This window comes from Hypomesus transpacificus, chromosome 20, assembly GCF_021917145.1.
Source record: "Hypomesus transpacificus isolate Combined female chromosome 20, fHypTra1, whole genome shotgun sequence".
Classification (NCBI taxonomy): domain Eukaryota; kingdom Metazoa; phylum Chordata; class Actinopteri; order Osmeriformes; family Osmeridae; genus Hypomesus; species Hypomesus transpacificus.
The window spans coordinates 3,017,665-3,044,684 of record NC_061079.1 but is presented as its reverse complement, the minus strand read 5'-3'; the positions used below and the strand labels follow the sequence as shown (position 1 = coordinate 3,044,684).

Genomic DNA, 27,020 nt, shown 5'->3' with positions numbered 1-27,020 from the left:
TTAGAAATGTATCACATTTCTTAAGTGAAATCCTTCTACTATCAGAGTTTTTGTTTCTCTAGTTAATGTGCGTGTGCCGTACGCATGGGTCAGAGTATCCTTGGGGGACAACACATTACAACACATCTACAGTGGCCTTCGTTTTTTATGAATACAAAAACATTCACTTAAAAAAGTGGCATTTGTCTTTCTTCATGCCATGTTCAACGTTTGCAATGAGGCCCCTGATCCATAATGACCTGCTGTAGCCTACTTTCCATATGTACCCTGCCACATTGGATCAAAGCGTCTGCTAAAAAATAACATTTTACTGTAATGTAATATGGGGAAAGAACAAGGCGTCTTCAAGTTTTATCCAGCGTGGGTAAGGAGAGCATTACCTATCGTTTTTCTGCTACACTGTACTGGGCACTATACTGTAAACTGCCATCAAGCTGTCTCCCTCTCCTCCCGTCTCCCCACCTGTCAGATGAGTGTGTTTTGTGAACTCCCACAGCACTCCCGTCAAAACACAAAAATCAGGGTTAAAAAACAGGCAGGGGTCTGAACAGGAGTTTACCTCTAGTAAACCCTGGAAAGGCTCTGGAAAAAACTGGCTCGATTTGGCAGGGAACAAAGACACAGTATGTACACAGTCAAGATAGAACACGGGTAGGCCTAAAGCTTGTGATGCTAATTATTCAGGGCCGTGGTTGAAGGATGATCTCAGGCTGATGTATTAATAGCTCCATTGGTTCATCCCAACTGTCCATCAGGAAAAAAAATGAAAAATGCCCTTGTGTGATTGTCAACAACAGCTTGACGCTGTTGAGCTTGAAGTACAGCTCATCATTTCTGACCACAAGGTTCTAGAATTGCATCAGAAACAAATCTGCCTGTTTTTCATGTCTGATTGGAACTCAGGTATTCACACTCTCCTCCTCCTCCTATCCTCCTCTTCCTCCTCTTCTCCTCCTCTCCTCTCCTCCTCCTCCTATCCTCCTCTTCCTCCTCTTCTCCTCTTCTTCTTGGCTCTTCTACTCCTCCACTCCTCGTCTCCTGTCCTCTCATCTTTGGATCCTGGTGGGGTGGGTCTCAATAGACTGGAGAGGCCTCCTCCTGCTTGTGTTCTTCTCTCCTTGTGGAGGATGAGGCTGGAGAGACTAGCAGAGAGACAACATTTCCGGGGGTATTGCCTGTGTGTGTGTGTGTGTGTGTGTGTGTGTGTGTGCAGGGGAGGGGAGGGGGGCAAGAGGTAGGTTGAAGAGACAGAGGAAGAGAGAAAGAGAGTGACAAAGATAATAAGTGAGTGAGAGATAGAGGGAGTAAGAGAATGTTGTTTTTGCCAACCCTTTCCTCCCTCCTGGACGGAAGCTTTCGATGAGGCAGCAGACTGCTGAGTTGTCAGAGAGTGTCTGACCTTTGTAGGCTGAGGATGACGGCGGCCGGGGACAGTAGGAGGCGGCCTGGATCACTCTCTCTGGCAGCCGTCCAATCCCTCGCTCTCTCACTAGGTCAGGAAACAGGATCACAGAGGGAGGTGTAGAGAAGGGAAACATGGGGCTAGAGGGATGAATGGACGGGAGGATGGAAGGATGGAGGGATGGAGAAACATGGGGGAAAAAGGGATGGATGGATGGAAGGAAGGAAGGATAAAAGGATGGAGGAATACATCCCTTTATTTATTAATTTTTCTGTGTGATCCTTGGAATGATCCTTCCTTGTGCACTGTTTATAAAAGCTAAATGAAATGTCAAATGTAATATACAAGGAGAGATGTAGTCTCTACATTTATTTTGCTTCCCTCTGGAAGATTTGTGTCAAACTATGTTTGTATCCCCACCCACCCCTTTTTTCCCCTCTGTGATGCGCATTGTGTTGTCTCCTGGTATTACAGTAATGTGCTATATAAATAAAGTTTGATTGATTGACTGATAGTAACATAAGGATGAAGAGATGGAGGAATGGTGGCATGGGGAATTGGGAATGGAAGGATGGAGTGATAGAGAGATGGAGGGATGGAGGGATGAAGAGAATTAGGGATGGAGGGATGGACAAACAGAAGGACGGACAAAGGAAAAAAATAAAGATAGAAAAGAAAAATTAAGATAGAGGGATGATGGGATTGAGAAAGAGGGATGGAGCAAGGGGAAAATGTAGGGATGGAAGGATGGAGGTACAGAGAAACAGAGGGATGGAGGAATGGAGAGACAGATAAACAGAGAAACAGAGAAACAGAAACAGAGAAACATAAAACAGAAACAGAGAGATGGAGAAGGGGTAAGTGTAAGGACGATGTCACAGACGTGTGAATTTGGAAACAGAAGCACAGTGTTTGGGTTGTGTTTGTGTTTGTGTGTGTGTGTGTGTGTGTGTGTGTGTGAGAGTGGGTGTTTGTGCATGTGCATGTAAGCTTACATAACTGTGTGTGTGAGTGTGAAAGTGCGTGTGTGTGTGTGCGTATGAATTATGTGTATGTGTGATCATGCATGCACCCAAAAATGTGTTCATGCAAGCAAGCATAAGTGTGTTGTGTACGTACACACAAGTGTGTACAGTACGTGTGTACGTGTGACAGAGTCTTTGTGTATATGCGTGCGTGTGTGTGTGAATGACAGAATGTGAATGTGAGTGTGTGTGTGTATGATAGACGCTTGTGAGTGTGCATCTGTGAGCGTGTGCATGAGTGTGTAAATGACAGTGTGTGTATGAGTGTGTGTGTGTGTGCTCCACAGGTCTATGCCTAAGCAGCAGCTCTGAACTCAGACCCAGAGATCAGGAAGTCTGTTATGTAAGAGCAGCACCAGCACTGGGCGTGCTCAGAAGGGACTGACACCGCCCAGGGGGACGACCCAACCGGAGAAAATAGATCTAAATCAAACAAGCAGAAGCGCTAACGCCCACGGTGCAAAATAACTGGATGCTATTTTAGGAGCGGTGAAAATGTCACAGTTATCTCTTTTCCACCTCTGTTCTCTTACACAACCTGCTGCTGTGTCTGGGCTTCTGCCCTCTCTGGATACACACACTGTCATGCACACACACTTTGTCAAACACTGACACACAGTGTCATACACACATGACATGTGTGTATGTCATGTGTGTCACTTAGCCTTCATCCAGTCCCAACCTTCAGCCTCTCCACAGCTTCTCTTTCCAACCCCAGCCACACTCCATCCTCCTCCAGCCTCCAGTGTCTGTCACCAGACCATCTCTCCAGCCTCTCTCTCCAGCCTCTCTCTCCAACTTTTCTATCAAGCCTGTATTTCCAGCCTCCCTCCCCAGCCCCTAGCCTCTGTCCAGCCTCAAGCCTCTCTCCAGCCTTTCTCCAGCCTCGGACCTCTCTTCTCCATGCCCAGCCTCTCTCTTAGTAACTTACTGTAAAAGCTTACAGTAAAAGACTATCATATCCCTTGTTAATCATATATTGATATTGTTGATCCATATATATCTTGGAATGCTATCTCATATTGTTCCTCGGGCGTTCTTCAGCATGGAGATCAGTTCCCCATTGGGGTGCAGCGTCCCACCTGTAGGCGAGCCAGACAGACGGTCTCTCAATGACAACAAGACTTGACCTAAAACAAGGTGGTTATTTTCTCTCCCTCTGTAAATCACAGCGGTACACTGCTGTCTGCTGCTCTCCCAGAAAGAGCTGATCCCAAACTCATCCATCACAGGGTGTAGGGGGGACGGTATTGAGGTTGTGGGGAGATGGAAGAGAGCATGTAGGGAACTAGCAGGGTGTAGGGAGACAGACAGACAGATAGATAGATATGCTTAGACCCATACATAAACACCTTAATCTCAGTCATTCAGTCAACACATCTATTCTGTCTTCCATCTGTCTCTTTTCATCTCTGATTCTCTTTCTCCTTTTATTCATTGTTTTTAATTCTCTGTATTCATTTACTCCCTCCGCCCAGGCTGTTATCTCCTGATTAGGATGTAGAAGCCTTTGAACAGAGGGCTGCCTCACACACGCACACACACACATACACACACAGGCGCGTACACACACACGCATACACGCACACACTGGCTTGCCTCACACCCAAACACACACACACATTCACACGCATGGATGCACACACACTTGCACCCCTTACCTACACACACACCAGCTATTACTGCTAATTGCTCTTCCTCTTCAATCAAAACATGACACGGACACCACTTTGATATCCTCACCAAGTCTCTGATACGGTGAATCTCTAATGTGCTCCATGCTGCTCTCTATGAGCTGATTTACATATCATCTACACATGGTCCTGGATCTGCCCTGCTGGCGAGAGAGGCTAGAGAGAGGTTGGTGGCTGGAGAGAGAGGCTAGAGAGGTAGGAGGCTTGAATAAGGCTGGAGGCTTGAGGATGGAAAGGGGCTGGCGAGGCTCTTCCTCCTCTTCCTTCTCTGCACACACCTACAGTACACACTCACACACCTAGAGCAGCGGTTCTCAAAGTGGGGGTCGCGACCCCCCAAAGGTTCTGTAGATGCACTGTTCTGTCGTGTTTAAGTTCTTGTTATAAATAAACTAGGCATCTTGTCATTTTTCCTTTGATATAATTGTTTCTTCTTTGATTATTTTCCTTTCAGTTTGTACAATTGTGGGAACATGCAATACACAGGTTTTAAAATATGAAAACAATTAAATAGGGGGTCGCCAGACGTCACCACGGAATTTTGGGGGGTTGCCAGGGGAAAAGTTTGAGAACCGCTGACCTAGAGTACACACTTGCATATCCAGAGTACACACATACCTACTGTAAGCATTCACATACCTAGAGTATCCACACATACACACATATACGCACAAGCACACATCTACAGTACACACGCACATACCTAGAGCACACACAAATACACACATATACACACAAACACACATCTACAATGCACACACGCACACACCAGGGGCAAACACATCTGCAGTACACACAGACACACCAACACACACATACACTTCAGTCCGCTTCCTCCCTCTTCTCTCCCTGGACTACTATTATGCAGAGCAGTGACCCTTGTATAGAAAATCAATCACCCTTCTGGATCCCTGTCTAGGACTCAGTATCTACATCAATGAGACGTGCTGACATCCCACCCTGCCTAAACTCCACCTAGTCCTCTTCCCATCTGACACACACACACGCCCAAATGCTTATACGCATTCACACAAACACACACACACATGCTCATACGCATTCACACAAACACACACAAACACGCACATGCTCATACGCATTCACACAAACGCACGCACACAAGCACACATGCTCACACATTCACATGAATTCTTACCTGTTCACAGATACACACATGCTCACACAACCACACGCACACACATACGTAAACACCTGCTCTCATACACTCACACACACATAATGGGCACACACATATAGTCAAACACATTACTTATGCCTCCCTGTACTCTGCAGAAGAGGGCACCTTTCTAAATCATCTCATATACCCAGGAACTGACTCCTCATCGTATACCCAGGAACTGACTCCTCATCATATACCCAGGATCTGACCTTTCATCATATACACAGGAACTAAATCCTCATCATATACCCAGGAACTTGTGCGTGACATTGCAGAGCTGCCACATAAAACATCCTTGAAGGTTTCATTGTCTATAAACCGTGTCCTTTCTTTCAGGTTTAGACGTGTGTACGTGGGCAGAGTGTGTCAGGCTGCTACTGACATTAGCTTTTTTGCTGATGAGGAAAGAGGAACAGGAATAGTAAGAAAAGGATGATGGAGATGCTGAAGAAAAAGAAAAGAACTGATTTGAGCTTTTCAAGAATTTGATGATTTTCATTACCATCTTCATCATCACCACCTCTGTCGTCATCACCGTGGAGCAAGAGCGGTCCATCTCTCCTGCAAACCATCAGTTTAATCTCTCGTTGTGTAAACTCCTAAAAGCAGATCAATTATCATCCTCCTCCTGTTTCTCCTCCTCCTCTTTCCATTTCACCACCTACTCCTCCGCCTGCTTGTCTTTCTTCCTCCTCCTCTTCCTCTTCCTCCTTCTCTTCTCCTCCTCTTATTCCTCCTCTTCATCCTCCTCTTCCTCCTCTTGAGACCAGATCGATCAGCAAGATGGCAGTGAGCGAGAGCCAGTGGAGGGCTCTCACTGATTGGCTGAGAGGGCAGTGATTGGGAGAGGTGAGTGAAGAGAGGTGAGAGAGACAGCAGGTGAGCTGGAGGTGTGTGTATGTGTGTGTGTATGTGTGAGTGTGTATGTGTGTGTGTGTTGTATGTGATAGCATGTGTGTCTGAGTGTTGTGTTTCTGTGTGTGTGTTTGCATTTAAGTGTCTTAGTGTATGTGTGTGCATTTGTGTGTGATTGAGTGAGTGAGTGTGTGTGTGTGTGTCAAGATACCCTCTCAAGCCCACACACCTCAGCAAGCAAAAGCTCATCTCCTTGTGGACAGGCGAGTCACTTCAGTGTCGATGGAGAGAGGTGTGATTGAAGAGGACATTGTTCTGACTCACTTTCCCACTCTTGTCTCTTACCTAACAGGGGATTATAACACAGCTGGCCTGGACATGGTTCACACACAATCACACACACTCTGAGATCACTCACATACACTCTGAGATCACTCACACACACTCTGAGATCACTCACACACACTCTGTGATCACTCACACACGCTGAGATGACTGTGTGCATGTGTGTTCCTCTATCACAGGGTTGTCATGTGGTAATGTTGTTAATGTATTGTTTTCATAAATATGATTTATGAATTATAATTCACTATTTATTTGCATGAAAATCTACATAATGTAATAAAGAATCATAACACAGTAACACTGAAAATATGTCCTCTATCATTCTAGAAAGTAAGTGGGTGAACTGGAACCAGATCTGAAGGTTCTAAGCATCACATGGAGAGATTGACGGTAGATTATGCTAGAAGGTTCCAAACAACCGACACCAGAAAGAGAGGTGAATGGCAGGATAGTGGAAACATAGTTTTAATGTCATTCAATTTTTATATGAACACCTGGCAGTGTCATGATAAGTTTGGTCACTACTGACTGATCTTTGTGTGATCATGCCCTGCATGTCCACTGTGGCCAAGATAACAGTGACCTTGGTAACCCTGTGCGTACAAGCTCGCCTCAGGAATCCGCTTGTACACTCTCAGGCCCACACATCGATTTAGTTCTATTACTCTGGGAGAAAGAAGACGGGGCAAGAAGGATCCATCTCTCACTCAGACACACACACAACATACTCTACATACACACTATACTCCCCCCAATTACTATCTGCTGCTCAATACTCTTCTAACCTTGAGGAGTTACTGTCATTATTCTACTCCTCCTGTCTAACCATTTTGGACTCTATTGCTCCTCAAGAAGTTGAAACGAGCGACAATGAAATCCTGCCCTAGGCTAGATGATAATTCCCAATCTCTGAGCACTGTCGTATAGCTGAAAGGAGATGGAAAAAGGACCAATTTACCGTCTCTAATGAGATTTTTTATGAGCTTTCAGAGTGCATCTAAAATGGCTAGATTAAGAGACCTCTCAGATTTAATTAATACACACTCTTGTAGACCTGAGATTTTATTTGCTACGTTTAATTCTGCAATTAATCCGTGCTTTCATTATAAAGTAACTCCCTCTGGGGAAATCTGTGACAAATGTATGTATTTTTTTTTGACAAAATTACAACTATTCGCTCTTCTCTTGAAAAACCCCTGTGTTTAATGTTTTGCTTTTGGTTGCTGTTTCTACTGTTCTTTCTGTTTCCAACATGTTTCCTTTCCTGCTCTGAGGCTGTCCCCCTGTCCTCATAATATTGTCACAGTGATTATTTTGAAATCATCTTTTACATCACTTGGACTTAGTATCCAGTCAATTATAAATGTGTCCCTGGATCATGGTGTTGTCCCAGCTTTTTTTAAACATGCTGATGTTTAACCTCCACCTAAGGAACCAAGTTTAGATCAAGCTTGCCTGAATAATTACTGACCTGTGTCTAGACTGACTTTTCTGTCTAAATTATTAGAGAAAGTTATGTTATCTCAACTACTTCCATTTTTAAAGTCATCCGACATTTTTGAACCTCTGCAATCAGGTTTTTCAACAAATCATAGCACTGAATCAGCATTATTGAAAGTGTTTAATAATTTATCGTCTATTGTTGATTCTGGGAATAATGCTGTTTTGATTCTATTGGCTCTCACCGCTGCCTTTGATACGGTGGATCATGATGTCTTCATCGCGAGGTTGGAACACTGGGCTGGGGTAAAGGGGACTTCACTACAGTGGTTCAGATCCTATCTCACTAACAGGGCCTTTTCAGTCACTATTTATTGTTTGTTTTTAAAGCTCTTAATGGACAGGCCCCTTCGTATATCTCAGACTTCTTACAATTACACGCACCCATTTGGTCACTGACATCTGTGGACAAGCTACTTTTGTACACTCCCCGGTCACGCTGTATACGTACAGGTGATAGAGCCTTCGCAGTTGCTGGTCCTAGGCTGTGGAATCAACATCCCCTTTCTATCAGGCAGGCTCCTTCATTGTCTTCATTTTTAAATCCAAACTTAAAACACACTTATATGCACTAGCATTTCCCACTACCTCTTGAGTTGCTATGTTACTCATTTGACTGTTATTGACTTTTTGTATTTTATTTCTACTATGTATTTTATGGTGTCTTTTTTATTATATATATTTTTTTTTAATTATTATACATTTTCGGTGTTTTTGTTCGACACCTCGGTCAGCCTTGCTGTGTTAAAGTGTGCTTTATAAATAAAATGTACTTACTTGGTTACTTAAAATCACACACAACATACCCTACACCCACACACAAACACACCCCCTACCCTACACACACATCATACCACCGCCCCCCCCCCCCCCCCACACACACACACACACACACACACACACACACTCCACACAGCCTCATCCAGTGGAACTTTAATTTCCCTGGGGAAGACACCGGGCTGCGGCTGTCCCTGAACCAAGGCCTAGGAGACCCCAACAGATACACGAAAAACTCTGACTTGACAGACTAATTTACCGGTACCGGTAGTGCTATCGATTGTCCCCCGCCGGCCCCAGACACAACACCAGGGAAAATGGACTCCCCCCAGCCACCTCACCACCTTAGGTGTCTACTTAAAATCCCAGGATTAAGCACACTATTCACTGGGTCTTCACTACCGGAGGTAGCTGTATTAGTACAATGTATTCAAGATGTATAGTGTAATAAAGTTTAATATGTAATATAATGTTGAACAATGTCATAGTAAAGTACAGTATAGCACATTAAAGTACAGTACATTAAAAATTATATAATAATAATAATAATAATTTAATATCACATGAAGTAATAGTAAGGCATGGTAGAACATGGGACAACAGATAGTATTAGTACAGTACATGGTATAGTATTGTATGGGGGATTTGAGAAGAACATAGTCCAAAATAGTATAGTACAGTATAGTATAGCATAGTATAGTATAGTATAGTATAGTATAGTATAGTATAGTATAGTATAGTATAGTATAGTATAGTATAGTATAGTATAGTATAGTATAGTATAGTATAGTATAGTGCAGTGTTATTATTGAATTATCTCATTTGTGAATGTACTTGTTATAAAAATGGGCATTCTATGCGCGTTTGTGAAGCCCTTTGTGACAATGCTTGTTAAAGGGCTTTACAAATGTATTTGGTTTGATCTGATATGATTTGAAACCGAAGCAGTTTCCTTCCAGAGACGCAGTCAGGCACATGAGAGTAATGCTGGAAGACCTCACAACGTCTGATCACAGCTAGTCAACCCAGACCTAGAGCCAAGGACACACACACATTCACACATATATACACTGATGCATGCACACACACACAGAACTGGGGCACGCAAGCGCTCACATAAGCTCACTATAACAGACAGACTCTCAGGACAGAGGATATTGGAGCCAAGGGAAGGCTTCATTGCATATAGGTGTAGTCAGACAAGCAGGGGTCATGCACAGGCAAATAGAGCAAAGTAGGTAATCCAAAAGGGTAGTCAGGACACGGGTGGACGGTGACAGACTGTTTATCATGGCCAGGACAATCTCAGTTTCCAGGGGCCAGGCAAAGGTTGGGATCACTGCATCTACGTAGAACACAGAGGGAGCAGACACAAGGTTGTGGACAAAACTAGGTCTGTATACCAGATACATTGTTAAAAAAAAAACTTCTGTTAAAAAACTGTAATTTTCTGACTGCAGGGGTGCTGGAAAAAATCAGTTTGAAAACAGAAAAGTACTGTCAGATTAAAAACATAGATAAAATAAAAACAAAACAGTCAAACGCTTTACTATAATACATTTACATTTCTGTATTTTTACTAGAAATCTCCCTATAATTCCATGAACTATTTTACGTTTAACATAATTTAATTGTTATGATAGAGTCATGCACCTCAAAAAAGAAATTACACACTGACATTGAACCATGTATTAAGGCCTAAAATCAATGCGATAGTATTGGGGGAGGGGTTGAAAAGTTATCATGTGATTAAATTCCTCCCCTTAGTGTTGGTGATTGAAGTAACAACCCCATGTACGTACATTTCTCCAACAGACAGTGTAGGCATGGGGAAGAGAGATTTCACCTAGTCATCTCACAGAGATGGGATAGGGGGGAAGTGTGAGGATAGTGAGTGGGTCCAGACTCAGGATGCCCTCAGAGCCTAAAACGGTAATGGGGGAGGGGAAGGAGAATTAGTGGGCCCAGATTCAGGATGCCCTCAGAGACTATAACAGTTTGTGTCCACAACAGCGAAGCGATTTGAGTGGGCCGACCAAATCACTTGTGTGGCGCATTGTGGGAAGGGAGGGGAATGGTCAATAACAGTGTTCTTTGAGTTTATTTATGTAAAGTAGTGGTTACGTAAATTGAATTATTCAATATTTCTTTGTTTTCTCATACATTTTCTTGCAATTCTACGTTTTTAAATACATTATTACAATACTGTTATGCACAGCACCTCGGCACCCAATGCGGTTTTTGAAAGTGTTCTATAAATACAAATTAAATTAACATATTTTGCCATAAAAAAAATCCTTTTACTGTGAAATTGCAGAAAATGCGTCTACTTTTGTCATAATTTAATACTTTATTTTGGGGTAAATTTAATTACAATTGTAAAAATTCCATTTATACAAATCTTTCTCAGTAAATCACATGTCAAATTTTAATAAACAGTTTAAATATACAGGGAACATTTATAAAATAATAGTGGGGAAAAACTGTGAATAGATGTATTTTTACTGTGTACTACATGTTAGAGAAAGCTCAGAATTGCAAGACAATACCAACACGACTTTGCATGGAGGGTAGGGAGGGAATGGTTCAAATACACCTGAGTAATTGAGTGCAGGTTATGTGAGAGCACTGATCTGGTGACTGAGATTTATGGCTGGGAGCAGCGTTGGACATTAACATTTTTGCTCACCAGCCACTGTGCCTAGTGGTTTTCCAAAGTTACTTGCCACTCAGTAATTCCATTAGCCACAATTCTGTTGTTGAGAAATTAAGATTACAATTATTTTAGATGTGTTTTGAACCCTACAACAGGGTTACAAACTTTTCAAAAAACCTTGGAGTGAGATTTGGTGGGGCTGTCACAGATACAGTGAACCCGGCTCCACCCGTGCAGGGTTTAGATATCAGCACAAGGCAACAAAGAAGACTAGTAGAGGTTTTTACTAGTAGTAAAAACAAGTATCTCCAGCCCCCCTCAGCCTGATTAGCAACTGGGGCGTTGAAACCGTCCCTCTCCCGTTCCACCCCGCAACAGGGCCAACCAAAATGTTGCTGCGCAACCCAACCCACCCCCGAGACGAGATTTCACGGGTGTTCCATGTTCGCGCTTCATGAGCTTGAGTGTTGCTTCACTCAGTGTATCTGCGCCTCGTCCATTACTGGTTTCAACATTAGCAGAACTACTTGGTCGTTTCCTTCTCAGCGTAAGAAATACAATGTGTGGCGTTAGACCGTGTGAATCGGTTGAAAAGCGTGAGATTTGGCAACCCTGCTACAATAAAAAATATTGAGAGAGATATATATAGAATTCCACCCGCCAAAGTGGCTAGTAAGACTGACTGCTTTACCCACCACAGCCGAATTCTACCTGCATTTGGCGGGTGAGCGGGTGCTAATGTCATGCCCTGGCTGAGAGGCATGATTGTCACTCACACACAGCCACGCATACGCACACACACATACACAAATGTGTGCACATACATATACACACACCTATTACAGCCCACTTGCACAATTATTTCACAGAAACAGACTGAAATACACACCTGTTACAAACCACCTACACACTTTTTACTTTTTACACATAGAAACACACACACACAGAAGGAGGGGGGTAATGAATCTCTGGTCCAGTCTCATTGGCAGGAAAGAGGACCAGAACAACAGCAGTCCAGAATAACAGCAGTCCAGAACAACAGCAGTCCAGAACAGCATCCAGAATAATAGCAGTCCAGAACAACAGCAGTCCAGAACAACAGCAGTCCAGAACAGCATCCAGAATAATAGCAGTCCAGAAGAACAACAGTCCAGAACAACAGCAGTCCAGAATAACATCTGTCCAGAATAACAGCATCAAGAATAATAGCAGTCCAGAACAACAACAGTCCAAAATAACAGTTAAATCAGGTGAGACCTGGTATGAGTAAACTGATGTTTATAACAGAATGATAATTGTACTACAAGTGTTTGGAGCTTAGACCCTAAGGGGAATCATAGATTACAGGGCGCCTGCCCAACATCCGTGAAGAATCCCCCACGGAGTCCAGACACTGGCGGCGGTGGCGGAAGCCGACGACCCAGGCAGAAGAGCCGAAGAACAGCGACAAGGCACCGGGTGGCGACGGGGAGGTGGAGGATCGCGCACTTGATAGCATGGACAAACTACACAGGGAGAGAATCGTATTTAAAGGCACGATCATGTGATCTTTTGACAGTGTTAATTGATAAACGGGAGTGCTAATCGAACCGAAACCATATGACAGCCCGACATAGGAAAGAGGGAATGTAAAGCGTTCTTTGTGGGGGAGCTAGTAATTAACATTATTGTATATGCCTGAGTGCGGGGATCGGTTTTGCCTGACTGAACTTGCGCAAGCTTCATCAGTCCAGAATAACAGCAGTCCAGAATAACAGCAGTCTAGCTACAGATGAATTACCCATGGGAATACCGGGACACCTGTCTTCATCTCCTGCTCTGTGTCCCCTCAATTCCTCTATCCCTCCATCCCTCTATAACCCCATCTCTCTATCCCTCTATCTTGTTTTTAATCCCTTCATCCCTCCATCCTCCTATGCTTCTTTTCTTCCATCCCTTTATCCCTCTATCTCTCCATCCCTCCACAATACAATCTCTAACTCAAGTCCGCTTGAGACAATTTGTGAAAATTGTCGTTTCTCATCATTCTTTTTCTCCTATATGTCCTCAGTCCATCCATCCCACCAATCGGATAACAAATGTTTCAAAACTCCTACACAGTAACCATTCAGCACTATTTTCTTTCACGCCAGAACTCTGTATCACTGGTGTCTCTGTACTTAGTGGACTGACTGAAGCACTCCCTAACTATTGCAGTGTCTGCACATGCAGGCGAGTCTGCTCCACTTATCAGGAACTGTTGCAAATGGGCTTATAGAGGTCCAGAACACAACACCATCCATCTGAAGCAGTTCTCTCTCACCATACAGCCCACTGAGGTGTCTGGGTTATTTACACCTTGGTGATAAAGCAGTACAACAGGTGTGTGTGTAAAATGTGTGTGTACACAGTCATTACTAATGAGATGAATTACCTGAAGGATCCTGGATTCTGTGGCTTAGAAGGTTTTTATTAAACCACGGGACTCTGGTGTGTGTGTGTGTGTGTGCGCGAGCGTGTGGGTGTGTGTGTGTGTGTGCATGTGTGTAAGACAGCACCGAGTCCGATGAATTAATAGAGGCAGAGGAAGAGAGATGTGGTGAGAGAAAGAGGCAGAGAAAAAGAGAAGGAGAAAGGTGGAAAGAGAGAGTTACAAAAAGAAAGAGAACTATTCTGAGAAAGATAAGGAAAGGATGAGAGTTGGAGTACACAGAGAAAGGACAGAGGTAGAAAGAGAAAGCTTTACACAGAGAGAGGTAAAAAGATGGAGCTAGACAGAAAGAAAATGAAAGAAAAAGCTATACAGAGAGACAGTAAGAAACCTCTCACGGTCCTCATCCTCCTCTTCCTCCTCATCCTCCTCTTCCTCCTCATCCTCCTCATTCTCCTCTTACCCTCCTCCTCATCCTCCTTCCTCCTCCCACCTTCCTCCTCCTCTTCTTTATCCTTTCACCCTCCTCTCCCTTCTCTCACCCTTCTGTTTGCAGCCACTCCTCTCACCAGACTGCAGTTGTCCCAGTGTCAGGTGGCAGAGGAGGGCCACCAAGGGAGTCAAACTTGATGTCCTTTGTGGCTCAACGGGAAGGGCAGGGGCTTCAGCATGGTCATCATGGCGTGAAGGTCTACAACCCTACCCTATGTCTACAACCCAGCCTTCATTAAAAGCATCCAAGTCATTCGTCTGATTAAAAACAAACTACATCCATACTACATCCATCCCTCTCTCCTATCCACTCCTATTTGTCTCTGTCTCTTTCCCTCTCACTGTCTAGCCTCTCTCTCTTTTTCCTTCTCTCTGTGTCTTTCCCCGTTTCTCTCTGTCAATTAAATTCTATTCAATATGCTTTATTGGCATGAATGTTCAGATTTAACAATTTTGCCAAAGCAGTCCACAGTCAAGGTACAACACAAGAAAGTATAAACATAAAAGAAATGGACAATTATCATAAATTACAATCAAACAGTACAACAATGCAAAGTTAAATTTGATGGACTGTTATAATTATCAATCCAAAATAAATAAATAACAACTTTTTGGGGCGTGGGGATATTTCAACTGTATCAAAGCAGAATATACAGCCTAGAATGCATACATACAAACATACATGTACATCTACCTGCACATGCTGTACATATACATACACTGTATGTACTGACAGACTGTCTCTCTCTCTCTTCTCCTCCCTACAGAGCACAGTATAATCTATTCCAGAACACGTTCTGATGTTTTATTCCGCCAGGTGAATATAGAATGATCCATTAGGGATCATCTTGTTGTGTATGTGTGTGTGTAGCATTGCTCATTGTGTACGTTTATGAAGTAAAGTGAGAGTAAGAGAAGCTGGAGATTAAATCCACCAGAATGGATAAGACTGTTAGCCCACACACACACACACACACACGCACACAAACACACACACGATCGTTTCAATGGACTGATCCATTTGTTGATGAAAGACAAGAGGGAGAGTTTAACTCAGATCTGCTTATAAAAAGAGAAGCGTTTGTTTTGCTACTCTAAGATTATATCCAGTCAGCAGATGGTGGTTTTGGGCTGGGCTGAGCTATTCTGGGAGTTGCTGGTGGTTTACTGTAACACTGTTGGGCAACGCTCCACTTATTGCCCCCTCCAGGAATACACTCCCAGGTCACTGACCTGCTCACTGTCCGCTTCTCAGGAGAGGAGAATAGAGGAGAATAGAGGAGAGGAGAGGACAGGAGAGGAGAGGAGAGGAGAGGGGATGAAGGATCTCAGGGGGCACACAGTGGCAGACCTGACATGGTGTGAACAGTCAGGGTGAACGAGAGTCTGTTCTCCTCTCTCTCTCTCTCTCTCTCGCTCTCTCTCTCTCTCTCTCTCTCTCTCCCTCTCTCTCCCTCCCTCCCTCCCTCCCTCCCTCCCTCCCTCCCTCCCTCCCTCCCTCCCTCCCTCCCTCCCCATTTTGTCTACCTCTTTCTTCTTTTGACCTCCATCTCAGTCACTTCTGTCACTCAGCCAGACAGTTGGTCTCTGGTGATGTGTACCGTTCAAAGAACGTTAAAACAGATAGGGAAAGAAGCAGAGTGTGTGTGTGTGTGTATGTGTGTGTGTATGTGTGTCAACAGATTGCTGTTGTGTGTGTCAACAAATTGCTGTGGCTGTGAAGCTATTTTTGTGTATGTCCACCAGGTCTTGTAACATACAACTGACCCTGCCCTATTCTCAGAGACGGATGAACCTACAGGCTGTCATAAACACACACACTCAAATAGACTCACATGTAGGCACACACAAACACACACACTCACACAAACTCATATGTAGGCATACGTGAACAAATGCACACACACTCACTCTAACATAGACTTACAAACAGACAGACAGACATACACATAACTTATTACCTTGTCAAACCCTACTGCTTGTGTATTTTGAATGGTCTGGTCTTGACCCGGTCTCGCCCTGCCTTGGTCTTGGTCGTGACTCAGGCTCAACCCCTCAAAGTCTTGGTCTTGTCTCGGTCTCGATACACTCTAGACCTGGTCATGACTTGGTCTCGGTTTAGGTGGTCTTGACTACAACACTGGCTGAGATTTATATTTTTTTGCATTCAATAATTTACGTAAGTGTGAAGCACAGTGGCCAATCAGATAAGAGGAGAGGAGAGGAGAGGAGGGGAGGGGAGGAGAATAGAGGAGAGGACAGCAGAGGAAATGAGAGGAGAGGAGGGGAGGAGAATATAGGAGAGGAGAGGATGTACTCTCAACATCCTTTATTTTCTTGCGTCTTATCTAACCTCCCCCCTGAAACATGAAGAGAGGGAGACAATAAAAAGGAGAGAAAGAAAAATAAACAAAGAGAGAGAGAGGTTACAGTCTTTACTGTATATTACTGTGACAATACCTGCACATATTGTACATCAGAATAAGACCAGAACAGAGTGTTTGTCTTTTAGCTGTGAGTGTGTGTGTCATAGGTGTGTGTGTGCTTATCTAGGTGTGTGTGTCTCATTAGTGTGTGTGTCTGGGCCAATCAGCCTTTCATATCTGTCAAGGCCTAACAACCCCATAAATCACAATCTAATCCTGATGTGTGACCTTTGTGTGTGTGTGTGTGTGTGTTCCTCTACACACGGACAACAAACACCATGTACGTCTACATTTAGAGATGCTGAAACAAGCAGAACTGAAGTAAACTAAAACACACAAACACACAGACACCTACACACACATGGATACACACCCACGCTCAGTATCTAGGCCATGATGGTTCTGCTTGGCTAGATGCAGGCATAAATCACACCATGACATTGTTCCACGCTAGAAACAGGAACAAGCTCTTGGATCATACACACACTCACTCACCCCCATGCACATGCAGTGCACACACACACACCAAACACAAAGCCATGGGAGCAACATTTACATGGGCTGTTAGGCTTATACACACACTGCACACACACACACACCAGTGCACATGTACACACACGCGTGGACACGTGTTAAATGAGGATTCATGGTGGTCATGATTCTATGGGCATGGATGACATTACAGACACACATCAGTTCTTGCAACGGGTCATTGGTTCAAGTTTAGTAAGTCATTGATCACCAGGACCCAAATGGAACATATTAGTGATCAGGATTATGTTTATACTAGTACTGTCTGAGTAGAAAGGCATGAAAAGAAAGAGACAGGAAAGATAGAGGGGGAGAGAGATAGAGAGAGATTAGATGGATAGACCGAATGAAAGAGATTTGAAATAGAGAGAGACAGAAAGATTGTTTCGTAATTATACTATGGACATAGCTGGACCCTCAGGGCCCCAAAATGTGCTGCCCACCAGCCTGCCCGCTTCTCTGCCTGTCTGTCTGTCTGTCTGTCTGTCTGTCTGTCTGTCTGTCTGTCTGTCTGTCTGTCTGTCTGTCTGTCTGTCTGTCTGCTTGCCTATCTGTCCTTATGCCTATCATCTGTCTGTCTGCTTCTCTGTGTCTGTCCATCTGTCTGTCTGTCTGCCTTTATTTTCCTGCCAGTCTGTCCGAAAAAAATTACTTCATAATCTGACGTCCGCTACATGTTAGTGTTAATCAAATAAACAGCTTTGTTTGCTTAATCTAAATCTAAACAATATAGCTATAACGTAAGTTAACTCTAGATAGAGTGCTTCCGATGTACTGCCCTACACGTGTACTAACCTACACGAGGTAATTGTGTCTACGACCCCGTCAGCTGTTCACTTGTTTATAAATGATGCTAGGAGGAGAGGCGAGGACAGGAGGAAAGAGGACAAGAGTGCAGAAAAGAGGGAGGGAGAGAAAGAGAGGATGAGAGGGAAAAGAGGAAAGGAGAGGAGAGAGGAGAGGAGGAGAGTGGAGAGAAGAGGGGGAGGGAGGGAGGGGGCAGTCGTGTGTCTGATGCAGTCCATCACTCGAGGGGGAAATCAGCGATGGATGTGATGAGCATGGTGATGGTTACATAAGCACATTACAGCCATGCACACACCCAATCCCTCTCTCTCCCTCTCTCACCCCTGCCTCTCCCCACCTCCCTCCTTCCTCTATTCCCCCCCACCACTTCGTCCCCCCTCATCACCTCCTTCCACCTCCTTCAATCCCTCCCTCTCCCTCTCCCTCTCCCTCTCCCTCTCCCTCTCCCTCTCCCTCTCCCTCTCCCTCTCCCTCTCCCTCTCCCTCTCCCTCTCCCTCTCCCTCTCCCTCTCCCCTCCCCCCTCTCCCCAGCCAGGCTGGCACACCCTGTAGCTCGTTATTGTAACCTTGAATGTCAGTTCCAACTGTGCCACCACACCGTCAGTACACCCCGCCCCCCCCCCCCCCCCCCCCCCCAACCCCCTGCCCTCTCACATCTGTCCACGCCCCAAACCCTCCCCCACCTCCACCTCCATGTCACACTTCCCAGGGTAGGTCAACTGTCACCCCTACTGCTACTACTGTCACCCCCCCCCACCACACCCCACCCTCCAGGGCATGTCTACCAGATGGTCCATCCAGGGTTCATACAGGCCCCCACATCACGCCCACCCGCTAGCCCTCCCCCCCGGCCCCCCATCTCCCCACCTCAGGCTCTCATGTGTGGTCAACAGGCTGCCCTATGGGACTCACATACAAAGGTGACAGGGCTAAATGTGTCTCAGAAGCCACACACATGCACACAGACATACACACATTCACATGCACGTACCCATGGGTGGAAAAACACACACACACGACCATGCATACACACACATACATACATACATACACGTGCATACACACAAAAGCACATGCATGCACACACAAACACACATGCATGCACACACACATCCATACACACATGCATACACACACATACACATGCATAAACTCATGTCATGGCATTGTATTCTTTCAAAGAAAGAATACAGAAAGAATGTAGGAAAGGAAGTGGGGATCACTCCTGGCATTGTGGTGACTGTAGTACCAAAACACATTAAAACTGATCTACGATCAATGAACTGTGATCAATACTTTACTTAGAGGGTAACTCAAGCCTGCTATTGGTTTCCTCTCTTCCTGCCTTTCTTTCTCTCTCTCTCTCCTTGTTCTCTTTCTCTTCCTCTCTATCCCCCTTCTCTCTCTGTCTCACTTTCTCTCTGTCCTTATTTCTCTTTATCCCTCTCTCTTTATAATGAAAATAATTAGGAGTGTGTGTCTGCGTCTGTCACTGTGTGTCTGTCTGTATTTGTGTGTGTGTGTGCGTGTGTGTGTTTTCACACACATCACCACTCCCCCTATTATGTCAATGGTTAAGGATGAAAAAGGGATGAGTTCATCTGAGCTGAAATGAAATGTGCGTCATTGTTAATGAGATCAATACCCATTGATCCTCCAGAGAAGAGAAATGATACCTGCCATAGCCAACCAGAGGCTGCCAAAATACTAACATAACATCAACACACTCATAACTCAAAACACTCATAGCTCAACACACTCATAACTCAACATCTTCTACATGATTAACACACTCAACACACCCAACACCCAACACCTAAACACACTCAGAATACTCAACACACTCAGAATACTCAACACACTCAACACCCTCGACACTTTAAACACACTCAACACCTTTGTCTAAACACAATCATATCTCAACACGCTCAACAAACTCAACACTCAACAACCTCCCTTTAACACACTCAACACCATCAATTCACTCAACACACACTTATCAGTCAACACACTCACCTTTTGTGGTGTTACGCACAAAACACATTTACACCTCAAAAACATGAACAACCTCAACACCCTTGACAAATCAATAGGCACAGATAGAAAAATGAACATTTACCTTTATTTTGCAGTAGTAGTGGTGGTAGTAATAAGGGCACATTTCAGTACAGACTGTAAACAGGAAGTAGTAAAAGAACTGTAGGGTTAACATTACACAGCATCATAGCAACCACAGTTTCCAGAAAAACTGGGTTAAAAAATCTAAAGAATGTTATTGTTTTTTCAAAATACTTTCAAATACTTCCTTTGAACATTTGCTCTTGTCTGTCCAGAGCGTCTTATTGTGTCCACTGTACCAAGCAAGATCGACCGAGCACAGAAAAATATTTGAAATGATTTGAGATTCAGTATTTGGAGCCAGATTTCTCCCTGGCTTGCCCGCCTAGTTAGGGCCAGGTTTTTGAGACCTCTCCCTGGAACGTCTGGCCACACCCTGGAGAACATCCATAAAATCTTCAACACACTACATTAGAAACGCTTTACAATACTCTCCCATCCATCCGTGTGTCTGTTCAATGTTGAGGTAGGGACTCCATTTTTGTTCTCTAGAACTATAACCTTTATAAACACTTTAGACCCTCATCACCGTAGAGAATATTTTTGTTTTACAGGTCCCATCCCAACACAGACTGACTGACATACACTGTCAGAATATTCATGAACACAGTATGACAGATGTCTTGTTGTTTAGCCACTGCACACATGAATGACAGAAACACAAGCATACACCCCTTAACCTTACCATCATTATTTTTCCCACACTCCCAATTTTTGACATATTTTTGATTATGCAATGAATTTCCACTGAACTGATTCAGCTCATGCCAACTTCAACCATGCAGTTTTTATTCCGGAACTCTGTCCACTTATAACCATTTGGTTTACGTAATCCTAGGTTGAATATATCAAGGTTGAGACAACAATGTCATCACTGTTGAAGTTTGGATTTCATGGGACCAGCGGTAACTTACAAACAACAGAACACTAAATGAGCAAAAAGCTAACAGTAGCTAATGGTTGCTCCTTAAAACAAACAAATTATGCAAACGATGGTAAAACCAGGCTATCTAACAACACATAATAAAAATGTATTTAATCTAGTGAAATTCTACTTGATGACAACCAACAATGTTGACATACATCCACTTTGAGGCCAAACTGCAAAAAAATTCACCATCCACCGTAATGCCTTCATTTAGTAAAAGCTGGTCCCATGTCGGTGTCTATGAGCGATTCACTTCTGCAAAATATACAAATGCTTAGGTACAATTAATCGACGTGTCTCAACCTTCAGATATTGGTCCTAGGTAAGTTAGGATCACATAAATAATCTAGCGTGGACATCGGTCCTGTCACCAAACACAACAATCAGTGGCAGTGATGGTCACATGGTTCATTGGTCACCCCTTTACATTATTCACCAGCAATAAAAACCAACATTATCAAAGATGTTAAAAGCGTCTGCTAAATGAATAAATGCTAAATCACATCATGGATACAAACTGTATCCAGGTCACAGAAAGAAGAGGAAGCGTTCATGTCAGTGGGCAGATAAGACTGGATGAATCAATCTGAACAGTCTAGCACGGTTTCCTCAGAGCTCTCTCGCTCACATCCCTCGGGAACCTTAAAAAGTAATTTGATTTTTCTGAGTGGGTCTGAGTGAGTCTGTAGTTTGGCACAAGAGGACAGATACTGTGACGGGCAAGAATGCCCATCAACGTGTCATCATTTGCATATGTACTGTTTTGAGGACGTCCCGGAAGGCTTTCCATCAGCGGAGTCGATGTATGAGTCGATACATTAAACTCCTTGATCAGCATTATCTGTGGTCAATTTCAAAAACTGGGGGCTGGGCGGGAGGTAGGGTAGCTAGCCAGAAAGAGAGACCAGGGATGGCCAGTCATAGAGAGAGAGACCAGTGGTAGCTATGTAGAGAGAGAGAGAAAGAGAGAGAGAGACCAGGTGTAGCTAGGTAGAGAGAGAGAGAGAAAGAGAGAGAGAGAGAGAGAGACCAGGTGTACTTAGGTAGGAAGAGAGACCAGGTGTACCTACGTAGAAAGATTGACCAAGTGTAGCTAAGTAGAGAGAGAGAGAGAAAGAGAGAGACCAGAGGAGAGCTCAGCCATTACTGAGTGCATAGGATCTTAATAGAACAGCCAATGGCTGACTAGCATTGGTGGGCCTTAGTAGAGCAGCCAATGGCTTACTAGCCTTGGGAGGCCTCAGTCGAACAGCCAATGGTTGACTGGCATTGACAGGGTCTCAGTGGAACAGCCTATGACTGAAGGGCGTTGGAGGGGCTGGTTGGTGCGAGGCCAGGACTTATTGAGCCAAAAGCTTTTTCCCTGTTGCGTCTATATTTAAACTACATCGGATTTTCCACAGCCGGAAAGTCAAACGCTTAATTTGAGAACAGCAGCACTGGTTGAATCTCTCTCTCTCCCTTCCTATTTCTATTCCTCTGTCTTATTCTCTGTCTTTCTATTTCTCTCTCCTACTACTGCTTATCTCGCTCTCTCTCTCCCCCTCTGCTCTCCCTCCCACCTCTCTCTTTCTTTCTCTCATGCTTTCTCCCTCTCATTTTTATCTCTCTTCTCCTCCTCTTCCCATTCCCCCTCTCTCTCTCCAGAATAATAATGTTGGTTCAACCTGACACCTGTGTTAAATGTTGAAGCCCGCAGTTAAACTGTCCCTTTTAAACCCACCTCTTCAGCTTATACTCTAACCCTGGGGGGGTCAGAGGTCGCGGTGGGAGGGGGGTGGATACGGAACCAGGCCACTGACACCGCACCATGCTGTGAAATCACACCCACAGTCCAATTACACTAACTCTGTTGTCGATATAAACACTGTCTCCTGTTGAGAATGGAGATGTGTGTGTGTGGAAGCAGGCTCATAGCTAATGAACTCCACTCCCGTCCTCTCAAATCCTAATCTAGGCCAGAGGGAAGACCACAGTGTCCTCTCATCAGCCAACAACACCCAGAGCAACAAAACGTCCCCTCTCTCCTCTCCCCTGTTCTCCACTCCACTCCTCTCATCTCTCCACCTCTTCCGTTCCTCTCCTCTTGTCTCTCTCCTACTTTCTTTTCCTATCTTATCCTCTCCTCCCTTTCCTCTCCTCTTCTATTCCTTCATCTCTTCTCCTCTCCTTTGCTCTCCTCCCTCTTCTTTCCTCTCCCCTCCTCTCCCGTCCTCTCCCCTCCTATCTCTTCCTCCTCCTCTCCCCTCCTTCTCTCTTCTCTCAATCTGCTTTTTTCTTCTGAAAGATGGTCTCAGCAAGTTGGGAAAGGTCAAACAGAGAGCTGTATTCTGGTTGGCTGACCCCGGCGGGCCTGCCTTCACACTTCCTCATCCTCGTGTGATCCGTTACATATGAACATCCCTCGGCTCGGACGGGGTGCAACAATGTCATGGTTGACAACGTTCAGCTGGGCACAGGGAAACCAGCAGACCTGGGGCTGGAGGATGGGAGGAGGGTGGACGAGGGGTGGAAGGGTGGAGAAGGGTTGAATGATAGGTGGAGGAGGCTCGAAGGAGGGGTACAGGATGGTTGGAAGAGTTCTTGCTCTGGCTTGCTTCATCCAGCAGCACCAACAACACTCCCTCAGAGTGTGAAGACACTTTTAGTGTGTTTGTGTGTGTCTGTCTGTCTGTGTGTGTGTGTGCTAAGTGTGTGTGAGTGTATCAGTGCGTGGGTGTGTAAGAATCCAACTCAATGAAGCCTGAGGCTGCCTCATCTGTGAAATGTTGTGTCTAGAGGCCAGGGGAAGAGTGTATGGGGAGGGAGGGGAGAGGGTAACAGCCCCAGTCTGCTCAAAACACTCCTTCCCCAAGAAGACCATTTATGTTCTTCTAAACCAGGCTTGACAATCGCCGTCAGCTTGGTGCTGCGAGGAGCTGTGAGCAGGCAAAGGGACTCCACTGCACAGGAACCAGACTGAAATATTTAGACTTCCTGCCTGGACAGAAACCTCTAAACTCTCAGGCTGGTCTCCACACCTCGCCACTACAGCCAACACAGAGCCCACAGCATCTATACAGGTAGAGCTTTCACTGGATAAACACATCTTTATCATCATCGTCATTACACGGCCTGTCTTAGTAAAGATAGAGGAGCCAAACGGAAGCAGTTTAACTATCTTCATCCTAATTCTTGTCTTCATTCTCCTCACTGGTTACTTGTTTCTTGACACTCTGCCACAGCAAAAATTGTTTTTACCCCCCAAATGAATGACCAGTTAGAGAACCAAAAAGCAATTACACACTTTCGAGGATATTGTCAAAAGATATAAAAACTATTATCCAAATGTTGTGTCCTCTGGGACACAATACACTGTACAAGAAGCATTTTAACAACCAGACATCTAGCTACACATCTACTTCTCTGGTCTACTGGTAACTCTCCAGAACTCTACACACCACTTCAAACCAGAGCCCCATGCAGCAGTCAACACACAGATACATACTTCCCTCCTTAGTTCTCCAGCCTTCCTTCCTTCCTTAATTCCTTCTTTCAAGTTGTAGAACATTGAGGGACAAACCCAGTTTAGCTCATGAACAAACGTTGTTTTGCAGATAGTTATCCAGGATAAAGTGCCTTCTTTTTTTAACATTCTGTAGGTTTCCATAGTGATTAAAGAAGTGAAATAAGTCTTAAGGTCTGCAGTGAAGCTCAGTTCAGTTCTGTATTCCCACCATTAGCCAAGGGTCCTTAGAGACTTTTCCTCTCTCCTGTTACTCTTTCCCTCTCTCATCCCTCCTTCTCTCCCTATCTCTCACCCCTTTCCCTCTCCCATTTCTCTTTCTTTCCTTTCTTCTCTCCCTCCATCACTCTCCATCCCTCCCTCTTTCCCATTACTCCCTCCATTCCTTTCCCTCCCTCCATATCCCCCTCCCCCTTTCTCTACCTCCGGTTCTACCTCTCTCTTTCCCATTCCTCTCTCCATGTTTCCCATTCCTCCATTCCTCCCTCCCTTTCTCCCCCCCTCCATATCCCCCTCCCTTTCCCTCTCCCCTTCTTGCACCTCTACCTCTATCCCTCCCTCCCTCCGTCTCGTCCTCCCTCCCTCTGTCTCTCCCTCACCTCTTCCCTCCTTCAGTCACTTCCACAACCCCTCCCTCCCTCAGTCTCTACCTCCTGTCTACCTACCGTCTGTCTGTCTGTCACTCCAGAGACTCAGCAGGTGACAGCTTTGTGCTGGCCATTCTGGGTGATGGGGTGGATCTTGTCCAAAGAAATGTCGGCGTCACTGTCCAGCGCCACGGATGCAACGGGGGACGGCACAACGCCCTCCCCCCCCTCCTCACCCTCCCTCCTCCCGCCCAGCTCCTCCTCCTCCTCCTCCCCCCTCCTCCTCCCCCCCAGTTCCTCATCAGGACAGGGCACGCGGTGGGGGATGACATAGGCTGCCCCCTCGCCCCCCTCCCTGGGGGTGAGGCCCCGAGCCTGGCACTGGGAGTTGGATTGTGTGAGCGAGGCATGGCCGGGTCCGATGTTGTTGGCACCGTTGTTGTTGGCGCTGAGGATCTCGATGGCGTTGCTGCCGGGGCACAGGCGATGGCAGCCCAGCAGGATGGAGAAGGCGCGTCGGAAGTCGGCATTGAAGGCGTAGATGATGGGGTTGAGCGAGGAGTTGGCCCAGCCAAACCACACGAACACGTCGAAGGTGGTGGAGCTGACACAGGGGAAGTCGGACCGGCCCCCAGACGGATCGGGTTGGTCGCAGAACGGAACCATGCAGTTGAGGATGAAGAACGGCAGCCAGCAGCACACAAACACACCCATGATGACCGACAGGGTCTTCAGGACCTTGGTCTCCCGCTTAAAGGACATCTTGAAGGAGCTCTCCGTCTCCATGGCGGCGTTGGCGCCCATGCTGCAGTGGCGGTTCTTGGCGCTAGCAGCGGCACGCTCCAGGGCCGAGATCCGGCGGATCTGCTTCTGGGCGATGCGGTAGATGCGTGTGTAGGTGACGATCATGATGGCGACGGGGATGTAGAAGGAGATGAGCGAGGAGGAGATGGCGTAGGTGCGGTTCAGGCTCGAGTCGCAGTTATCAGGGGGCGGATCTCCGCCGTACGTGGCATTGAGCTCGGCCAGCGTCTGGGCCTTGTGCCAGTTGAGCTGGACGGGGATGAAGGAGATGAGGATCGACAGTGTCCAAGCCACGCTGATCATCACGAAGGCCACTCGCTGTGTCATCTTCCGCTCGTAGCGGAAAGGCGAGGAGATGGCCCAGTAGCGGTCCACGCTGATCACGCACAGGTTCAAGATGGACGCCGTGGAGCACATGATGTCGCACGCCACCCACACGTTGCAGAAGGCGCCGAACGGCCAGAAACCCACAATCTCTGTGGCAGCCTTCCACGGCATCACCAAGATGGCGACTAGGAGGTCCGAGATGGCCAATGAGATCACAAAGAAATTGGTGACCTTGGAGCGCAGGTGGCGAAACTTGGTGACGGCGGCACACACGAGCGTGTTGCCGAGCAACGTGGTGAGGATGAGGAGGAAGAGGAAACATCCTGTCAGGACTCGCTTGGACGAGCCTCTCTCCCCCGGCGGCAGGCCGTCGCCAGGTTGAGCGGACACAGAGAAGTTCAGATCCATCGTTTCCGTCAAAAAGGGGGTGCAGAGGGGGGTGGGGAGGGGTCACCCCATACTTCCACCACCACCTGGGGGGGGGGGGCTGGGGAGGGACTGGGGGGGTGGGGGTTAGACGGGGGACAGGGTGGAGGAGAGCTGTCTAGGAACAAGCTTGTCCACAGCAACGGTCACCAACCTCATTGCCACGGCGACCATCTTCCAAAACAGATAGCCGGAAGAGTGTATTTTTTTCTTGAAACAAGGAAA

The 27,020-nt window shown here is 45.7% G+C and overlaps 1 protein-coding gene across 2 annotated transcripts; it reads right to left on the bottom strand.

The window, feature by feature from the left end:
- Window positions 1-1,418: 1,418 nt before the first annotated feature.
- On the bottom strand, window positions 1,419-26,777 carry drd1b (dopamine receptor D1b). Of its 2 annotated transcripts, none has more exons than XM_047043070.1 (2): window positions 25,317-26,777; window positions 1,419-1,489 (listed from the first exon to the last, which is right to left on the bottom strand). In XM_047043070.1, exon 1 carries the CDS (start codon window positions 26,775-26,777, stop codon window positions 25,344-25,346), a length of 1,434 nt encoding a protein of 477 aa, XP_046899026.1. In that variant the 3' UTR covers window positions 1,419-1,489; window positions 25,317-25,343. The 2 variants fall into 2 exon arrangements, with proteins under 2 accessions (XP_046899026.1, XP_046899024.1); XM_047043068.1 differs by lacking the exon at window positions 1,419-1,489 and adding an exon at window positions 12,859-12,939.
- Window positions 26,778-27,020: the final 243 nt, after the last annotated feature.